This window comes from Martes martes (genome assembly GCF_963455335.1).
Source record: "Martes martes genome assembly, chromosome: 6".
In the NCBI taxonomy this organism is placed as follows: Eukaryota; Metazoa; Chordata; class Mammalia; order Carnivora; family Mustelidae; genus Martes; species Martes martes.
Genome location: NC_137893.1, coordinates 93,238,983 through 93,258,763, shown reverse-complemented (window position 1 = coordinate 93,258,763; position 19,781 = coordinate 93,238,983). Strand labels below are relative to the sequence as shown.

The window sequence follows — 19,781 nt, the reverse complement described above, 5'->3', positions numbered from 1 at the left end:
CTTGGCTATTAGGAACAATGCTGTTATAAATATCTGCATACAAATATTTGTTTGAATATGTTTCCCATTCTTTGGGGTATATATTTAGGATCACATAGTAATTCTATGTTTAACTTTCTGAGGCACTACCACAGTTTTTCATAGCAGCTGTAATATTTTACATTCTCATCAGTAGAATATGAGGGGTCCATTTGCTCTACATCCTTGTCAATGCTTGTTATTTTTCATTTTTATTATTATTAAAGCCATCCTAGAGAGTATGAAGCAGCTCAGTGTGGTTTTGGTTTGTATTTCCCTAATAATGAATGGTACTGAACATCTTGTCATGTGCTCATTAGCCCTTTGCCTATCTCCTTTAGAAAAATGTCTACTTCAATCCTTTGCCCATTTCTGGACCGTCCTTTTGCTGCTGAGTAGTAATTACTCTTTATATATCAGAAAACCAAACCCATTATATATTCCTGATACTGGATATAGGATTTGCAAATATTTCCTTCCATTCTGTGGTATATCTTTTTACTTTCTTCATAATGTCCTTTGGTGCACATAATTTTTTAATTTTAATGAATTACAATTTAACCATTTCTTTCTTTTGTTATCTGAGCTTTTGGTGTCATAGATCTAAGAATCCACTGCCAAAACCAAGGCCGTGAGGATTTAGCCCTATGTTTTCTTCTAAGAGTTTGAGTTTTATGCCTCTTATATTTAGGTGAATGACCTACTTTCAGTCAAGTTTTATATATGGCATGAGATAAGGATTCAACTTCATTCTTTTCTATGTGGATATCCAAATATGCACAGAATTTTAGTTTAGCTAGAAATTCAACAAAACCAAGAGGAAATTTAAAGAAAAAACTCCGTGTTAGTTTTTCAAATGCCCAAAGGAAGAAATATGTAAGGTATATAAGTTATAATTTAAGATAGAGGAAAGAATTATGGTAAGGGTATGGAGAAAATTTTTTACTGAAAGCAGCTAAAATACATGGCAGCTAACAAAATACAGCAAAATAACTGAAATATGCCCTATCTTATTTACTACAGAATATAAAAATATATTACACTAACACTAAATGCAATAAATTCATCCATTTGTTAATTCAGATGAGGATCAGTTCCCCACTGCATGAATAAAAGTAGAAAAACAATTTTCAAATAATCAAAAACGGAAATACTGTGTGATCTAATAATTCCACTACTAGGTAATTACCCAAAGAAAACAAAAACACTAATTTTAAAAGATATATGTGTCCTATATTTATCACTGCATTATTTATAATAGCCAAGATACAGAAACAACAACCTAAGTGTCCATCAAAAGACAAATGAATATGGGAGATTGGAGGGGGGTTGTATACAGACAATAACACACAAACACACACACACACACACACACACACACACACACACAGGAACATCATACAACTATGAAAAAGGATAAGATCAAGCCATTTGAGATAATATGCATGAACCTAGAGAGTATTATGCTAAGTGAAATAAGTCAGACTGAGGAAGACAAATACCTTATGATTTCACTCCTAAGTGGATTTTAAAATAACAACTGAATAAATAAAAAGCAGAATCAAACCTGTAAATACAGAGAACAAAATGATGGCTGCAAAGAGAGGAGAGGGATGGGGGGTTGAGCAAAATGTGAGAAGATGATTGGGAGACACGGGCTTCCAGTTATAGAGCGGATTAAATTACAGAAATGAAAAAATACAGCATTAGGAATATAGTGAATGATACTGCTACAGTGAAGTATAGAAAAAGATGATAGCTACACATGTGATTACAGCATAATATATAAACTTGCTGAATCACTATGTTGTACACTAAAACTAATGTAACATCAGGTGTGTCAACTATACTCCAATTATTTAAAAAAATAGAAAAATAAAACAATTATACTGGCACCAAAGCATGAATGGGCTCTGAGTGCATAAATTCAGACTGAAAAATCAAATCCATTCTTTATCACTGGTTAGTCAAAGAAGTGTTAGAGAAAAACACAGTATTATTCAAAAGGTAGTTTTGTTTGTTTTTTTTTTTTTTTTTTGGAGAGAGAGCGCGCACACTCGTGCAGGTGTGGTATAAGCAACGACAGAGAGTAGGAGAGAGAGAATCTCAAGCAGGCTCCACATCCAGCATGGAGTCTGACATGGGGCTCAACCTCATGACCCTGAGATCATGACCTGAGCAGAAATCAAGAGCTGGATGCTTAACCAACCCATCTACCCAGGTGCCCCACCAATGTTTCTTAATTGAATCTATTTTCCTAACATTTTTAGAAAACTTAAGGACAAAAGAAATCTACCCATATTAATCTCACTGAAGTAACCTAAACTCAAGTATAACACACTTTCAGAACCATTAAGTACAAAGCTTAAGAAACTATCATCACATGAATACACATGAATAACCACCCTCAGGCCAAGAACTGAACATTAGCCACAATAAGTTATCATCATACCCCTTCCCAATTACTACACAACTGCTCCTACCCAAAGGTGTCTTCTAACACCATAGACCACTTTTGCACATTTAAAGTTTGTATCAGTAAAATCCCAAAATTCATGTTGTTGCATACTATCTTACTTGGTATGTGAATATATTTCAATTTATTTATCCATTCAACTGTGAATGGACATTTGTGTTGTTTCCAAGTAAGAGCCAATAAAAATAATGCTATGATAAACTTTATTTGAATCTTTGGCACATACACAGAGCACATTTCTGCTGGATATTTAACTAGGAGTGACAGCGCTGGGTAAGAGGGTATAAATCATATTCGACTTAAGTTCTCCAGATTAGATGTAACAATCTGCATTCCCACCAACAGTGTATAGGAGTTCTCCTAATATGAATCCTCACCAACATTTGGTATTGTTAGTCTCCTTTTCAAAATTTCACCCATTTTGGTGAGAATCTTACTTTGCTTTAAACTGTAATTTCCTTGATGAGTAATGAAATTGAGTAACTTCATACTTTGATGAAGTATCTATTCAACACTCTTAGCTGCATTTTATCAAGCTTTTTCTTACTAATCTGTAGAAATTCTTTATATGTTCTGAATATAAGTACTTTGTCATTTATATGTATTGTAAAAAATCATTTCCTACTCTGTGACACACTTATCCCCCACATGGTGTCTCTGTAAAAGACATTTCTAATTTTAATGTAGTCCAAAGTCAATCTTTCATCTTATAGTAATGTCTTATATATCCTGTTAAATAAATAGTTTCCCACTCCAAGGACATAGAAATACTGGTTTATAGTATTTTGCAGAAAATCTGTGGAAACACCATTCACATGGAACCTCTATGTATACTGTAAGATAGGTAGGTAGGAATAGGTATTATAAAGTAGGTGTAAGTAAGGTTTAAGTTTTATTTATTGAAGAATGCTCTTTATCCTTCTCCACAGTGCAACTTTGGTCATAAGGCAAGTATCTATCAATTTATTTCTGGATCCAAGTTTATATACTATGTGAGGAAAAGATTAAGACTTAGTTCTTATATGAATATAGTATCATTTACTTCACCTTTACTGCAAAGGCAACTTCTTTTCATAAGTCACATGGTCTTAATTAAATGTCCCTCTTAATGCTTCTTGCTATCCGGTCTACTCTGCCAGCTATTACTACAGTTAGACCAGCTTTTTTTTGATTGGCATCTGCCTGGCATACTTTTGTCCAACTTTTTAATTTAAATATTGCTGAATTCTTTTCATTCAGGTATGTCTCTTATTAGCAGACAATGGCTGATTTTTCTTTTAAATGGGATCTTTAGTCTATTTACATTTTCTGTAATTACTAAGTATTATTTTTTTTTCTTGCTTGGTTCGTTTCATTTTTTTCTCCTCTCTTGCCTTTTTGTATTCTTGTTATTCCATAATCTCGTTGCTATTATCTTATTTACACAATCTCCACTTTTTGTGACTGCCTAGAGATTACAGCACATATCCTTTAAATCATATATAATTTTTCTCCTGCCCTAACACTTTCACTCCACTTACACCCTGCTGTCTTGTTGCACTTTTATTTCTATAAAAGCCCAGAAGACATTATTAATGTTTCATACAGCCAATATTTAGATTTACATATCTATTTCAGCTTTCTGTTGCTCTTGCTTTCTGTATGTCCAAGTTGACATTTGGAATCATTTCCATTCTGCCTAAGTAACACCCTTTAAAACTGCCTATAGTACTAGCATGCCAGTGATAAATTCTCTCAGATGTGACTGGCCTAAAAATGTCTTTATTTCACCTTTTTTTTTGAGGATATTTTCACTGGCATTATACTTCTAGGTCAGCAGTTATTTCCTTCAACACTTTGGTGACATCATTCCATTGTCTTCTGGATTCAACTTTTTCCCACTGAGAAGCATCTGTCAGTCTTATTTTTGTTACTCTAAAGTTAATGTGTCTTATTCTCTGGCTGCTTTCAGTATTATCTTATTTTTTTGTTTATAGCAACATGACTCTATTGAGTGCATGGAGTAGTTTTCTTTGTATATATCCAGGCTAGGCTCCATATTGTTTCTTGATTCTGTGGCTTTTTGCTTTGCATCATTTTTGGAAGACTAGAAACCATTATATCTTCAAATACGGTTTCCAGTCCCTATTCTCTCCTCCCGATCTGGATCTTCAATTACATGTATGTTAAACCTTTTCATTATATTCAATGTCTCTTAAGATCTTTTTTCCCCCACTGTTAAGCTTTAATTCAGGAATTTTCTTTTGAAAATACCACCACATATGCCCACACATATATATCATATAATATAGTTGACCTTGAACAACATGTTTGATCAGTCCAAGCCTACCTATACAGATTTATTTAATACAGAAATGTACTTCTTCTTTCTTAACATTCTCACTTTCTTAACATTTTCTCTGTACCTTACTTTATTATAAAAATACAGTATATAATGCAAAAGATGTGTAGTCAACTGTTCATGTTATCAGCAAGACTTGTGGTGAACAGTAGTCTACTGATTAAGTTTTTGGTGAGTCAGAAGTTATATGGGAGGGGCACGTGGATGGCTCAGTTGGTTAAGCATCAGACTCTTGATTTCGGCTCATATCATGATCTCAGGGTTGTAGGATCAAGTCCTACGCAGGCACTCAGCACAGAGTTGGTCTGTCCATCTCCCTCTGCTCCTCTTTCTGCTTGTATGCTCTCTCTCTCTACCCAATAAATAAATAAAATCTTTAAGAAAATTTATGAGGGAATATTTGACTGTGAGGTGGGTCAGCATCCCAATCCCTACATTGTTGAAGGTCAACTATATATTTTATAGTTATACAAATTCATTTACACTTACATTCACATTGCATTTACATGTTTCTAGCTATGCCAAAATTATCAATCACATCTTTTAATATTAAGCATAGATACTTTTTAGCTTGTGTCTGGTATTTCAAATATCTAAAACACCTTTGGACCAGATTCTATTTTCTGTTGTTGGTGGTTTCTAGTCATGTGTTATATGCCCAAGTACATCTGGTTATTGTTCTATGAATATGAGACATGAGACATCTATATGAAAACATAAGAGATAATTTAAAACTCTAAATTATGTCCTCTTCTCCAGGGAATAAAGTTTACTTTGCTTCAGGCAGTCAGGCTAAGGTGCAGTAAAATCCCATATCACCTTCTTAATCAGACTGAGACAATTACCAGTTGGGCTTTGGTGCTTCTGAAATCTAGTTCTATGGCCACTTCACACTTCCTATCAAAGGAAGTCTCTTTGGAATGCAACTCAAAGTCCAGGAGTTTACTACAGTATCTCCTTTTTTTCTGGGCTCTAAATTTTGTCTCTCAAACCCAAAATTATATTGAAAGTTCTTTTCCTAGGCTAAACTACCACTTTCAGAATTGGCAAATGCCTCAAAAGGAAACACAGGCCCAAATGACAGGCGTACTTTATGGGGCTCCCCTCCTCTACTAGATCTTGACCCTGTTAATTTCTCATACCCTTCACAGCTCTTCGATGTTTAGTATATATGTGTATATTTCATACAACCTTTCCAGTTGTTCTCACTCAGATCATTCTCTGCCTGCCTGTATAGTCACTCATCAATCTTCTTCAGGAGTTCCAGTTCATCTAACAACTTCTTAAATGTGCACAGATTCTAAGACTTCAAGCTAACCTCTCTTCCTATTCTCATTTTAAGCAACCTTCTTGAACAACATTACACATATACATACATTTAACAGCTAAGTTCCAAGAGAGCATCTTATAAATAAATGCTTAACACAAACTCTCAGCAAAGATTCATCCCATATTTCCAATATTCATATCAAATTCCATGTCAAAAGCTGAACTCATACATATTTTCCCCCAGAAACTGTCTTTATTTTATAATTCATATCTCTTTTCCCCATCCTCACAACCCTTGGGATTTAGTCAACAAGATGTACTAATATAAAACCTAAGCCACCTTCCTTATAGTAGAGCCTAATTATATGTCAACATCTCTAGGTGGTAATGTAGTTAATTAACTCAAATCTATGCTACCTTCATATGATTATAACAAGTTAGTAAGTGCTCAACATTCTTTTTATAAGACTTACAGGTCTTGAATTGAACATGTACCCAAAATTGGTCCAAGAAACTGAAAAGGACTTAAATTCCATGGCTGTGGAGAGATATTCTTCTCTTTCCTATTAAATGGACAAGATATCAAGTTGCCCTGATTGTCACAGTCAGCATTCTTGTGACCTGAAGAAAAACAAACCTGAAGACAAGGTGGACACTAATGGAGAGAGACATAATCCAGGTCCAAAATGAAATTATTTGGTGGAGGGTCACATGACTCCTACCTCTAGACATCCAATTATATAACACTATTCCCTATTGTTTCAGTCTGAGTAAAGATTTTCTATTTTCTATTCTTTGCTCTTGAAAACATTCCAATCCTTTTTATCCATACCACCACCACATCTATTCAAATAGCAAGAGAACGGTTTCAGAAAAACATACCTGAACATGTCACACCAGTTTTTTAAAGCATTCCAATTACGTAATAATTATGCTATTGGGTATACCTTATGCATTATATACTTACTTTGCAAGAAACTATAGCACCAATGTTGAATAAAATTCTCACACACACACACACACACACACACACACGCAAACAGACCTTTCACCCCATGAGGTTTAGTCAAATGTAGGAGAAAGTAAATATACACAAAATATCTAAACTAATCTGTGACAATACTGAGAATTATCTACTTTTAGAGTAATAAATGGCTAATGTCAAGGAGGTGACATTAGCTGGACTTTTTAACCTAGAATCTGAAAAATGAGAAGGAATATCATATAAAAAGATTTTGAGAGGGGTGCCTGGGTGGCTCTGTCGGTCAAGCAGCTGCCTTCGGCTCAGGTCATGATCCCAGGGTCCTGGGATCAAGCCCTGCACTGGGCTCCCTGCTCAGTGGAGAGCCTGCTTCTCCTTCTCCCTCTGCCTACCACTTTGCCTACTTGTGCTCTCTCTCTCTCTCTGTCAAATAAATAAATAAAATCTTTAAATAAAAAAAATTCTGAGAGGAGTGTAAGACAAAGGTGGAATTCCAAGGAAAGGATATTATACCACGTAACTGGGAGGGAAAAAACTCATTCTATGAACATTATAGAGTGGGTGACCCTACTACACAAAATCAACAAGTAAAGAGAAGTATGGAATATATTAGAGAACTCAACAGAGGGCCAGATCCCTCAAAACCTGGTAGGCTAAGCTAAAGCTAATGTGGTCAGTAAAGTCTTCTTTTGAGACTCTACTATACTATAAGTTAGAGGTTTTTTTTTTTTTGCAAATGCAATAGGAAGTATTCAAACCCAATAATAAGTTCATGTCCCATGAATCATAATACGACTGAGACATTTATATGAAACATGCACATACACACTTTATTTACATAATATAAATTCTGAAACCCTTATCACTACTTTAAATCTGTTTTGGAGCAGGGCAAGATATAAACAAATAGTTAAATGCAAGGCCTTTCCATAGCACTGAAAGGCCTTTTATGAATCACACAAGTTATTCTTATTTTTGTCTTCAGATTAGACTCCTGTGGAGAGCTTAAAAAATACAACCTGAGTTCTACCCTATAAAAACTCTGGAAGTGGATCCTTGGCATCAGCATATTTTTAAAAGACACCCAGGTAATCTTGATATACCACTAAGACTGGAAACAACTGTACCAAGCTACCCTTCTAGCTTGATTTCTCACAACTCCTCTAGTTACCTATAGCTATTTCCTGAATAGGTTATGCTCTCTCATTCTTTTCACATTCTCTTTCTGTGGCCTGGAATCACTTTCTCTTTTCTAGTCAACACATTATGCTTATTTTCTAAGTCTCTGAATAGTTACAATCTCCTCATTATCGTGCATATTAACTAGTCAACTAGCAATTGTCAGAATATCACGAAACAGGAAAGAAAACAAACAGAAAAAAATTTAATCTTTCTAGTGACTGGCTGAAGCCAGCTGCCTAACATATATATACTGATTTTGCATACTGTTTTTTTTTTCTTTCCTCCAAACTTTGAGACTGAATGATTTTGCATACTGTTAATACATGTTTAACATCTGATTAAAAATCTGTTTCATGTGTGGGTTAAGTATAATAAAGAAAATTTGCTACTCCTTAAGAGGTCAAGATTATTTTTAGGTTCAAACTGGAAGGATTCTTTGTAGAACATTAGAGATAAGTACTGTTTCCTTTTTGGTAAGCATACTAAATATATAATACAATAGAATCCTGCTATAGCTCTCAAGAGTTTATGTACTACAGATTGTATCACAAATGAAAAGGCATTTGAGTTCAGTACCTCAGTAACTGCCATGAAAGGAGTCTTAAACACAAAGATCTTGATTTTAATTCCATACTAAACTGTACTATACCAAAATTCCACAGCATATAATTTAAAAGGATATTTTGAATACTGATTTCCAAATCACTCTATAATATGAAGCCCTATCCATAGCCAACATCTGAATTGGAAAATCTACAACTTTTTATTACATTTCAATTTCATTAAATTATTACTCTGCATTCCTTTTATTGGCTCATAGGAAGAAGAGAACCCTCCTATGCAAAGACATGAAGAAGACAACACCTCAAGACTTCCATTTCAGGCAATTGTTGAATTACATAACAAAACCTATTTTGCCAGCTTAGAATTCAATGTAAGGTAAAATTATCTCTCAAGAATGAGGAGAAAAGGGTGCGCCTGGGTGGCTCAGTGGGTTAAAGCCTCTGCCTTCGGTTCAGGTCATGATCCCAGGGTCCCGGGATGGAGCCCTGCATCAGGCTCTAGCCCCACATCAGGCTCTCTGCTCAGCGGGAAGCCTGCTTCCTCTCTCTCCCTCTCTGCCTGCCTCTCTGCCTACTTGTGATCTCTGTCAAATAAATAAATAAAATCTTAAAAAAAAAAAAAAGAATGAGGAGAAAACAATATATTTCAAATAAAACTAGATCCTCCATTAAAGGAAATTATTTTTAAAAATTATATATAGCTTATATATAAGTATATAATTTTATACAATAGTTCATACAGTTATAGTTTATATATATGACTTTATATATATATGTACATATATACATACACATACATATATACATACATGGGCAGAAAGTATGAAATGCAAACAAAATAAGTACAAACAAAGCAGCAATGAATATGAACAAATCCAAACACTGAAAGGGAATCAGCAGCAATTAGATGGTGGCTAAGCCACGAGCCTTTATATATATGGCTATCTAAGCAATCGAGAATAAGACAACAAAAGATCCAATTCTGATAGTCCTTATTAATTCTTAGTTCAGTAACTGAACGAATGAATTAATGATGCTACTGGACCTTTGTGTGGTAACCAACAGCAGTCACACAACCTTCTGTGAGAGACAAAATCTTACATAGTTAATAAAGTGTAACTTTTTCAAGGAGATAGGGTACAATTCACAATTCAACTTGCTGGGGTTGAAAGTCCCAGTGATCAGCCAACTAGACCCCCAAAATCTGTAGTCTCCTGTATTAGCAGTGCATTCCTAGCATGTGAATACATTCTCCTACCAAAAGTAACTTGTCCCCCTTTAATGCCAGACACAGAGACAGGAAAACCTCAAGAGGAACATCCACCAGCACAACTCTCCCTTCCCATTCTGCTAATTACAAAACAATAATGCCATTATTAACATATTGGTGCTTAGTTCCTGCCTGGAGTTGTATACCATGTGGTTCTGCTTATGAATCAACTGAAAATCAAGACAAATTCTGTCCTTTACACCTGCAGATATAGAAGCTGAAAAAAAAAGTTCCTCAAGCAAATGAATACAGATTCGCTTCCTCTACTAGTGGAAGTGTTAAACCAGCCTGGGCTTTAGCAGCCATTCCTATGGATACTGGAACCACAAGGTTGAACATGTACATTAAGGTAACCATTTAAATGATTTTATAAGCCTAAGAGCTTCGCTTACATTCTCTCCTACACATTTCCACGTCTCTCTGTCTGGCACTCCAAAGTAAGTATCAGTTGCTCCCTTCCTTTCATACATACTCCATAGCAAGAATACAAGTCCCTGAGAGTGAAGTGGGCTACTGAAAGCTATGTCCAAGAAACTTTTAACAAAAAGCAAGAGAAAAACTTGGGCTCCAAAGCGTTGGTGTTTTTCTTCTTATGAAGCACACTATGGCCAGCATTCAGGTACCTCCGAGAAAATAGAGGGCAGGAGACTACTAAGCGGGTTTGAGAAAATAAAAACTACAAGGTGGCCTGAGGCAGGGAATAAACAGTCACAATTTATTCTTAAGATTTGAAAAGTATCCCATGAGATGATGGGGAGTCACTGAAGAGTCAAAGGTAGTAGGGTATCAGGTTCATGTTTTCCTAAGATTTTTGTTTTTATTTATTTTCCAGAGAGAGAGAGCAGGCACACACAAGCCGGGGGAATGGCAGACAGAGGGAGGTTCCCTGCTGAGCATGGAGCCCAATGTGGGCCTCCACCCTAGGACCTTGGGATTATGGCCTGAGCCAAAGGCAATCACTTAACTGACTGAGCTACCCAGGTGTCCCATGGTTCATGCTTTCTAGTAGCTCCTTTTTCCCCTCTGCTCAACACAGCAGAGCTTTTTAAAGTGTATCTTCTGTAGAATTAAGATCCTAACAGAGATAAAAGTCATGAACAGACATACTGGTAGAATATACTGTATTTCCTCTCAGAAGGCTTAAAGCTCCTCAAATTGGCCCTGGCCGTGGTTTGAACAGCTCCTTCTGTTGAGGGAAGAAAAAGGGTAGAACTCTGTGTTTAATTTTATTTAAAAAGGAAGACTTTAATGCACACCAATTTTTAACACTATGACTGATACTAGTTCTCCCTCCCAATGCATATCTCCAAAGCTTACTGGGCAAAGCACTGACATTTTTTCTATTCCTTGAACCAGATTTAGGCATGTCAGGTTAATGAGAACATTTTGAAAACATTAAGAATTGTTTCCCTCATTTTACATTTGTCCTAATTTAAAAATTCTTATATTTGCACACAAACTTTGACACCAACACATAGTATAGTTTTTTAAAAAAATTTTAAAATCTTCCCAATGAAGAGTTTTGGTGTTACTGACAAGATTTAAAAATAAGAAAAAAAATCTCTTTTATATTTACTTACATATTTACCATTCGTGGCATTCTTTATCAGTTTCTATTTATCCAAACGCCCATATAACATCATTTTCCTTCAGCCAAAAAGTATTGCCTTTAACATTTTCTGTGTAGTATATACAGGTGTGCTGACAACGAGTTCTCTCAGATTTTGTCTGAAAGCTTTTATTTCGCCTGCATTTCCTGAAACGTATTTTGCTAGGTAGAATATTCAAGGTTGAGAATTATTTTCATCCAGACTTTATGCTTTTCTTTTTATCACAGCTTTTCACTGAACAGATTATGATGTTCCTTTAGGTGGTTTCTTTTGTTTCTCCTGCTTTGAGTTCACTGAGCTTCTTGGATCTTTGGGCTTACACTTTCAGCAAGTCTTAAGATTTTTCAACTATTATTTCTTCAAGTATTTTTTTCTGCCCCATTCTCTCTCCATTTGTTCAGGGACTCCAATTACACACAAGTAAAACTACTCAACAGGGCATGCGGGTGGCTCAGTTGATTAAGTGGCCAACTCTTGACCTCAGCTCAGGTCTTGGTCTCAGGATTATGAGCTGAAGCCCCACATTGGGCTCCATGTTGAGTATGGAACTTATTTAAAAAAAAAAACAAAAAACAACTATTTGATATTGTCATCAAGTTACTGATACTCTGTTCATTTTTTTCTAGGACTTTTTTTTTTTTTTTTTTAAGTAGGCTCCACACCCAACTTGGGGCTTGAACTCACAATGCTGAGATCAAGAGTTGCGTGCTCTAACTGACTGAACCAGCCAGCTGCCCCTCTAGATCATTTTAGATAGTTTCTATTGCTGTGTCTTCCAGTTCACTAATATTTCATTCTGTAGTCTCCAGTAAACTGATAGTTCCATGCAATGTTTTTCATTTCTGATACTGTATTAACTCATCTGCCTAAGTTCAATGTGAGTCTTTTTATATTTTCCATTCCTTTCACCATCAGTCTTGCGTTGTCTCTTACTTTCTTGAACACAAGGAATATAATTTTAATAGCTGTTTTAATGTCCTTACTGCTATTTCCATCATCTCTTGTCATTTCTGGATCTTTTAAATTGACTAGTTCTTCTTTTAGTTACAAGTTGCTATTATCTGGGTTTCTCTACATGCTCGGTAATTTTTTTATCAGCTAATGGACATTCTGTATTTTACACACTTGGCTGCTAGATTTTGTTATACTCTTTCAAATTGTATTGAATTCTGTTCTGGGATTAGTTCAATCTGCTTCCAAGGTACATGCAAAGCCCTAATGTTTTCCAGCAGTTATTTCTCCAGCTATGGAAGTTTCCTTTCTTATGTATTTAATTCACAGTACTCAGCCAAAGCTTCATGGTAAGCCCTACAAAGATCTCAGAGTGCTCTCTGTGCAGTTCCCTCCATTATGGAATTCTGCGCCACAAACTGTAGCTGCCATGGCCTCCCTAAACTCCTATCTCCCGTTTCTGCAATTCCACAGGAAAACTGGGCTCTACTGGACTTCTTCCTTTTGGCTGACTGTAAACTGCTTCAATAGGTTAGCGTAATTTTAGGGCTTGCCTTACTGGTTCAGTGATAACTTCCTTCAGTAATAACAGTCCTATGCTGTTGTCTAATATCTGAAACCACTATTTCATGTACTTTGTCCAGTTTTCTAGTCATTTAACTCGGGAGGGCAAATTCAGTCCCTGTTACCTCATTATGGCCAGGATTTTGACCAGATAAATGATATAAAAATGCAGCACCTTCTGTTTTGCTTATAAGATCATCTGACTGATTTCAGAGAATACAAGAAGTCACTACTCAATTTTTTTTTTTTGTCACTACTCAATTTTAATAGGACCTCGATCTACTTGACTGAGGAAACTATAAAAGGAATATCATAATGTCGGTAATGAAGCCAACATAGTTCTTACATTTGATTCTACATATCTTTATAGAATGTGTCTTTCATGTAGGACTGGTATTATAACCAGGTACCAAAATAAACTGATCCAAGACGCAGACCTAACAACAGCCATATTACACCTAGATTAAGAAATACTTCGAAGTATACATTGTTTTTGCATAACAAATAAAAAATTCTCAAATGTAAAGAAAAAAGAATATAAAAAACTTCCATGCTGAGCACAGATAATGAGAAAGAGATAAAGCTATAAAAGTACATGACATATTCAGGAACCAGAGTGTGGCTACTGCATTTAGTGAATGAAAGAGAAGATGATACAAAATTGTAATTTGGGGGTCAGTTCCCAACAACACCAAAAGCTGGCCAGGATAAGTAATAACAGGAGTTCTCATTCATTGTTGATGGGAATGCAAAATGGTATAATTTAGAAGATAATTTGACATTTTCTTACACAAAATTCTCTTAACACATGTCCCAGCAATCACACTCCTTGGTTGTTTACCTAGGTGAATTAAACACTTATGTCCACCAAGATACCTAGAGAAGGATGCTATTTATTCATACCTGACAGAGTATGGAAACAACCAAGATGTCTTCAACAGGTGAATTTGGATAAACTGTGCTACAGATAGTGAACAGACTATTAATAAGCACTAAAAAGAAATCGGGTATTAAGTCATGAGAACATGGGGATTTAAATATAACCAAATGATAAATAAATAAATACATACATACATACAACCAAATGACATTCTGAAAAAGGCAAAACTATGGAGACAATAAAAAGATCAATGATTGCCAGGAGCAGAGGGAAGGGAAAGATGAAATGACAGAGCAAAAAAGATTCTTAGGGTAATAAGACATATTCTTTTTTATTTTTATTTTTTTTGTGTGTGGTAGTTTTATTTTTATTATTATATTCCAAGATCTTGCTTTTTGATGGCAGGGCATTCAAAATGAAGTCTTTAAAAATTCAGGAAACTCTCCATCTTCTAGTGTCACTGTCTCACGTACATTCTAATAAGACATATTCTATAATTCATATTACACATTTGTCAAATTATACATTTGTCCAAACTCATAAAATGTACAACACCAGGAGTAAACACCAAGATAAACTGTGGACTTTGGGTTATAATGTTTCTGTGGAGATCCATTCTGGTTCATGATAGTACGGAAGGCTATACATTTGCAGGGCAAGGAGTATATGGGAATTCTCTATACTTCTTGCTCAATTTTGTTGTCAATATAAAACTATTCTAAAAAACAGTCTATTAAAAAAAATCTGGCAACAATATGAAATATAAGCCAGACAAGGGACTAAAGTGAGAGGAATCAGTTAAGAATGTAAAGGAACACTGTAGGCAACACACAAGGATAGGCAGAAACAATACTGACAGTAGAAACAGAAGCACTCTAAGACAGTGTTCAAGTTGTTTCTTGTACAGTTGACCCTTGAACAACACAGGGAGTTAGGTGCACCAACCTCCCCACACAGCTGAAAATCTAAGTATAACTTCTGACTTCCCAAAAAACTTAACCAAAAGCCTACTGTTGGCCAGAAGGCCTTACCGATAACATAAACATTCAATTAACACATTTTTGTTATGCATATTATATACTCTATTCTTGTAATATAGTAAACTAAAGAAAAGGTTAATAAATCATAAGAAAAATACATTTACAGTGCTATATCATATTTAATGGGAAAAAAATTCATGTACAAGTGGACCTCTCCAGTTCAAACTGGGTTGTGCTGCTCAAGGGTCAACTGTATATATAACCTAGTATACTAGATATAACCACTGCAGATCTGTCTGCACAAAAAGAAATAATTATTTTCTCCAAATTAATAACAAACAAAATAATGTTTTTATCAAAATACATGTGTACCTTGGAATAACTTTCCAGGTTTATATGACAAATACAGTGAAAATTAGATAATACATAACAAAACACATCCATGTTTTAAAAGTTAGAACTCACCTAAGAAATTTTAATTTATTTTAATTGGGGCTCCAAAAAAAATTAAAATATAACTACCTAATACCTAGTTTCCTTATATAATGAACTATAATGAAACACTACATTCTTACTGAAGTAATAGTTTAACTCCCCCCCCTCCCAAAGATTTTATTTGACAGACAGAGATCACAAGCAGGGAGAGAGGCAGGCAGAGAGGAGGAAGCAGGCTCCCTGCCGAGCAGAGAGCCTGACGCAGGGCTGGATCCCAGGAATCTGAGATCATGACCTGAGCCGAAGGCAGAGGCTTTAACCCACTGAGCCACCCAGGCGCCCCAGTAATGGTTTAACTTTTTAATGAATGTAAATTGGTATCAGTTTGAGTGAAATCTTTATTTCCTATCAATTTTGACAAAATACTTCCTCCCAGAAAACTCCAAACATTGTTAAATAGTGAATGGCTGTTAAAAATCAATGTAAATCATTCCGTGTGGAGAGATATTATTATTTACAGTGATCACAAAAGAAATAATTACTTTTCTGAAAGTGGGATAATTAGTCTCACCTTTCTCTTCTGGCTTTACAGGAAAATACTTCTTGTCTGTAGTTATTAATTCAGGCTTTGGAGCTAAGGGAAAAAGTTAATACTTAAAAAAAATAGTTTCAAAGCACAAAGACAATTATACTACTAAACAGTACAGGTTAGTTTAAAAATAACATCAGAGAAAAACATGGCTTAACAGAGAACAATATACCAGAATCACTAGGCTAAATATCCAATCCTGCAGCTGTTACCTTGTGGTCTCAGATCTCTCTTTGTCAAATGAAGATGTTCATATCATCTACACCACCACTCTCCAGTAGAACTCTCTATGATGATGGAAATATTCTATTCTTGTACTATCCAATATGGATTATGGAGACTTGAAATGTTACTACTGTGACTGTGAATCCAATTTTTTAATTTTATTTAACTTTAGTTAAATTTTAAAAAGCTCAAGTATGACTGGTGACTAAAAATCCTCTAACACCAACTTCTATAAAAATTATTTTTAACTTGTGCTTTACTTGTTCTGGGATTGGGTCAGCAAATACAAAGCCAAAAACTTGGGAGTAGGGAAGGACTTGTATTATTTTAAAATAAAGCAAATCTTCCAAGAAATAATTGTACTTTATTCGTAAAAAATCAGAAATTAGGGGCTAAAATTTACAGAAACAGACAAAGAGCCAGATTATAAAACTGTCAGTCTGGAAAAGTCTTCTAAGAATACTGTAAAATACTTCTGCTTAAAAAAATGAAAATAAATTTTTCTAGTTTGCTTAACCCTTAGCACACTGTCTGAAGAAATACAAATTAATATTTAAATAAGATATTAACAAATGGACTTAATATGAAAAGGCAGAATAACTAATTGGCCAGATCAATATATTAAGTATTCTATCTAAACTTTGTCTATTTTCTTAATTAGAAATGATGTTATAACTAAAGTATCCAAATTATACTTAAGATCCTATTTTATACAGTTTATACTTTAAAAATATGGATATTAATACATATGAACACTTTTTATATATTTCTAGTTTGTATATATCAGGATATATGATTTTTGCTAATATAAGTGGTTTATACTTAAAACCCAATTTCACCATTTTATAACTTGAAAATATAAAAAATAGCAAACTGAATAATATGTTTCTTACATACCTGGACCTTTAGCAGGTGGTGGTGGTTTCTTTGGTTTCTATTAAAATAACAACAGTGAAGATACATGAACACTTACATGTTACATATTTATACTTAAAATAAATTCTGATCATTAATATTATCTGCCCTCATTCCATCCCTGCCAAAAATTATAAAACAAAAAGATCTTAATAACCAACAAGTCACTGAAAAAAAATTAATCTGTTAGAGCAAATGTCTTCTTGATCAAAATACCAACATATCAAAACTTACCAGTGAGTTTGGTAAACCCCAAAATATATTAATGGTAATCAAAAATACTCATGACTACCTCCTTTACTTTAAGATTCCTAGGCACAATTTTACCTCTCTTTAACAACTGAGTACTACAGGAAAGGAGAGGTGGCAGGGAAAGGAAGAGAGAGAAACTGGTTAAAAAAAAAAAATAGCTAATAAATATATCTAGCTTATACCCTTAACTCTTCAGAACTCTCAAAGAGAAGATTTAAATCAAAGGTCTGTGGGGCACCTGGGTGGCTCAGTCAGTCACGTGTCCGACTCCTAATTCCCACTCAGGTCGGGGGAAAACAGGGAAGGAGAGAGAGAATGTTAAGCAGATGTGGAGCCACGCACAGGGCTGGATCCCACAACCCTGAGATAATCACCTGAGCTAAAATCAAGAGTTAGACACTTAACTGACTAAGCCACCCAGGCATCCCACCATTCATTGATTTTTAAGACTTAAACTTCAAATATTCCTAAGCATGTGAATTTAATTTTACCAAATTAAAAATAACTGAGAGTCAATGCTATATAAACACCAAATAACCCCCCCCCAAATAATTTGTTCATTAAGCATAAGAATATAGCACCCTGGGGGCACCTGGGTGGCTCAGTGGGTTAAAGCCTCTGCCTTCCGCTCAGGTCATGATCTCAGGGTCCTGGGATCAATCCTCTGCTCAGCAGGGAGCCTGCTTTCTCCCCTTCTCTCTGCCTGCCTCTCTGCCTACCTGTGATTGATCGATCTCTCTCTCTCTCTCTGTCAAATAAATAAATAAAAATGAAATCTTTAAAAATTAAAAAAAAAAAAAAGAATAAAGCACCCTGAAAGGCTGAATAAATACTGAATGAAATCTAACAAAAGAAGCCCCCCCCCCAAAAAAAGGCCTCAGACAGCATTAACCCATAGAGAAACCTCTAATAATTTACTTAACTATATAAAGACTGCAAAGGTAGGAATTTCTAGGAATTTCTTAAATAAAATACGGTAGACTGTCTTGTTCTGGGTCTCTGCTCTCTGACTCAATTAGAGAAGTAGCAAGGAGGAGGCAGTCAAAGATGGTGGCATAGGAAGACTCTGAACTGACCTCCTCTCATGGACACAATAAATCTACACTACATATAGGGCCATTCCTCCAGAAAAAATGAGGGTGGACTGAATAGCTTCTACACAGCAAACAACAGAGGGACCCCAAAGAACAGTGGCAGACAAGGTAACAACATATACCACATCCCAGATACAAAAACCGGCAGTAGGGAGAGATATCCCTGAGGATCCCAAACAGACTCACCTGCCCTAGAGCACAGAAACAAAACAGCAATTTAAAGGGCAACTAGACTACAAGTGCAGGAAATCCACTTACTAACTCTAGAGCCTCTCCCAAATGAAGAAACTGCTAGAACTCTTTCCAGGGTCAAAGATGCCCGCAAGCACCACTGTTTATGCTCCCCACACCCATACTTGACAGTACTGATGAGAAGAGTCCAGGTACTCAAGTTGGCCTGCTGGCACTGCCCCAGCAAGTCTGGGGCCCCAAACCCAGAACAATTTCAGCTGTCTAACCAAGGCAATCCACTGCCCTGTGCCAGCCCCAGCTTTAGCCATCACAACAAGGTGGCCCCGGAAGCTCCAGGATACCACAGGCCTGCAGCCAACAGCTCAAGCTTTCCCACCAGCGTGGCCATGGCACAGAGTACACTGGAATCCCTCCCATGCCCACACTTGCTCAAGTCATCCACCGAGGAGCCCAGGCCAACTCTAGCCCCAGCCATCCTGCCAAAGTGCCCTGCTGCAGCAAGTCCCGGGGCACCCCTGGCCCATGTCCACTCTAGCTCCAGCTCCCCAGCCAAATCCTCCTGGTACACACAATCAACAAAGGGGAAATTCCTATACAAGACCACTCCCTCAAGACCAACAGGTAATTTGCCAAATTTACAGACACCAAATTTACAGACACAAACACAGAAAGACAAACAACATAAAGAGAAAGAAGATGTCCAAAACAAGAGAACAATATAAAACCTCAGAAAAAAACCCTAAGAGATTAAACAGTTTACTTGATAAACAGTGCAAAGGAATAGTCACGGAGATGTTCACTGAACTTGGGAGATGAATGAAGGAATACAAAAAGAAACCTTAACAAAGAGGTAGGAAATATAAGAAAGTACCAAAAAGAGGGATGCCACACTCAGTTAATCATCCAACTCTTGAGCTGGGCTCAGGCTGTGATCTCAGGGTCATGAGACTGAGCCCTGCGTCAGGCTCCGTGCTGGACATAAAGCCTGCTTGA

At 35.9% G+C, this 19,781-nt stretch overlaps 1 protein-coding gene across 1 annotated transcript in view; it reads right to left on the bottom strand.

The window, feature by feature from the left end:
- Nucleotides 1-19,781, bottom strand: part of CD2AP (CD2 associated protein) — a 137,796-nt gene that overhangs the window by 25,248 nt on the left and 92,767 nt on the right. The window contains exons 10-11 of the mRNA XM_080807232.1: nt 17,233-17,269; nt 16,093-16,155 (exon numbers count right to left, since the gene is read on the bottom strand). Of these exons, the coding sequence (XP_080663358.1) occupies nt 16,093-16,155; nt 17,233-17,269 (100 nt within the window). The remainder of the gene's footprint in view (nt 1-16,092; nt 16,156-17,232; nt 17,270-19,781) is intronic.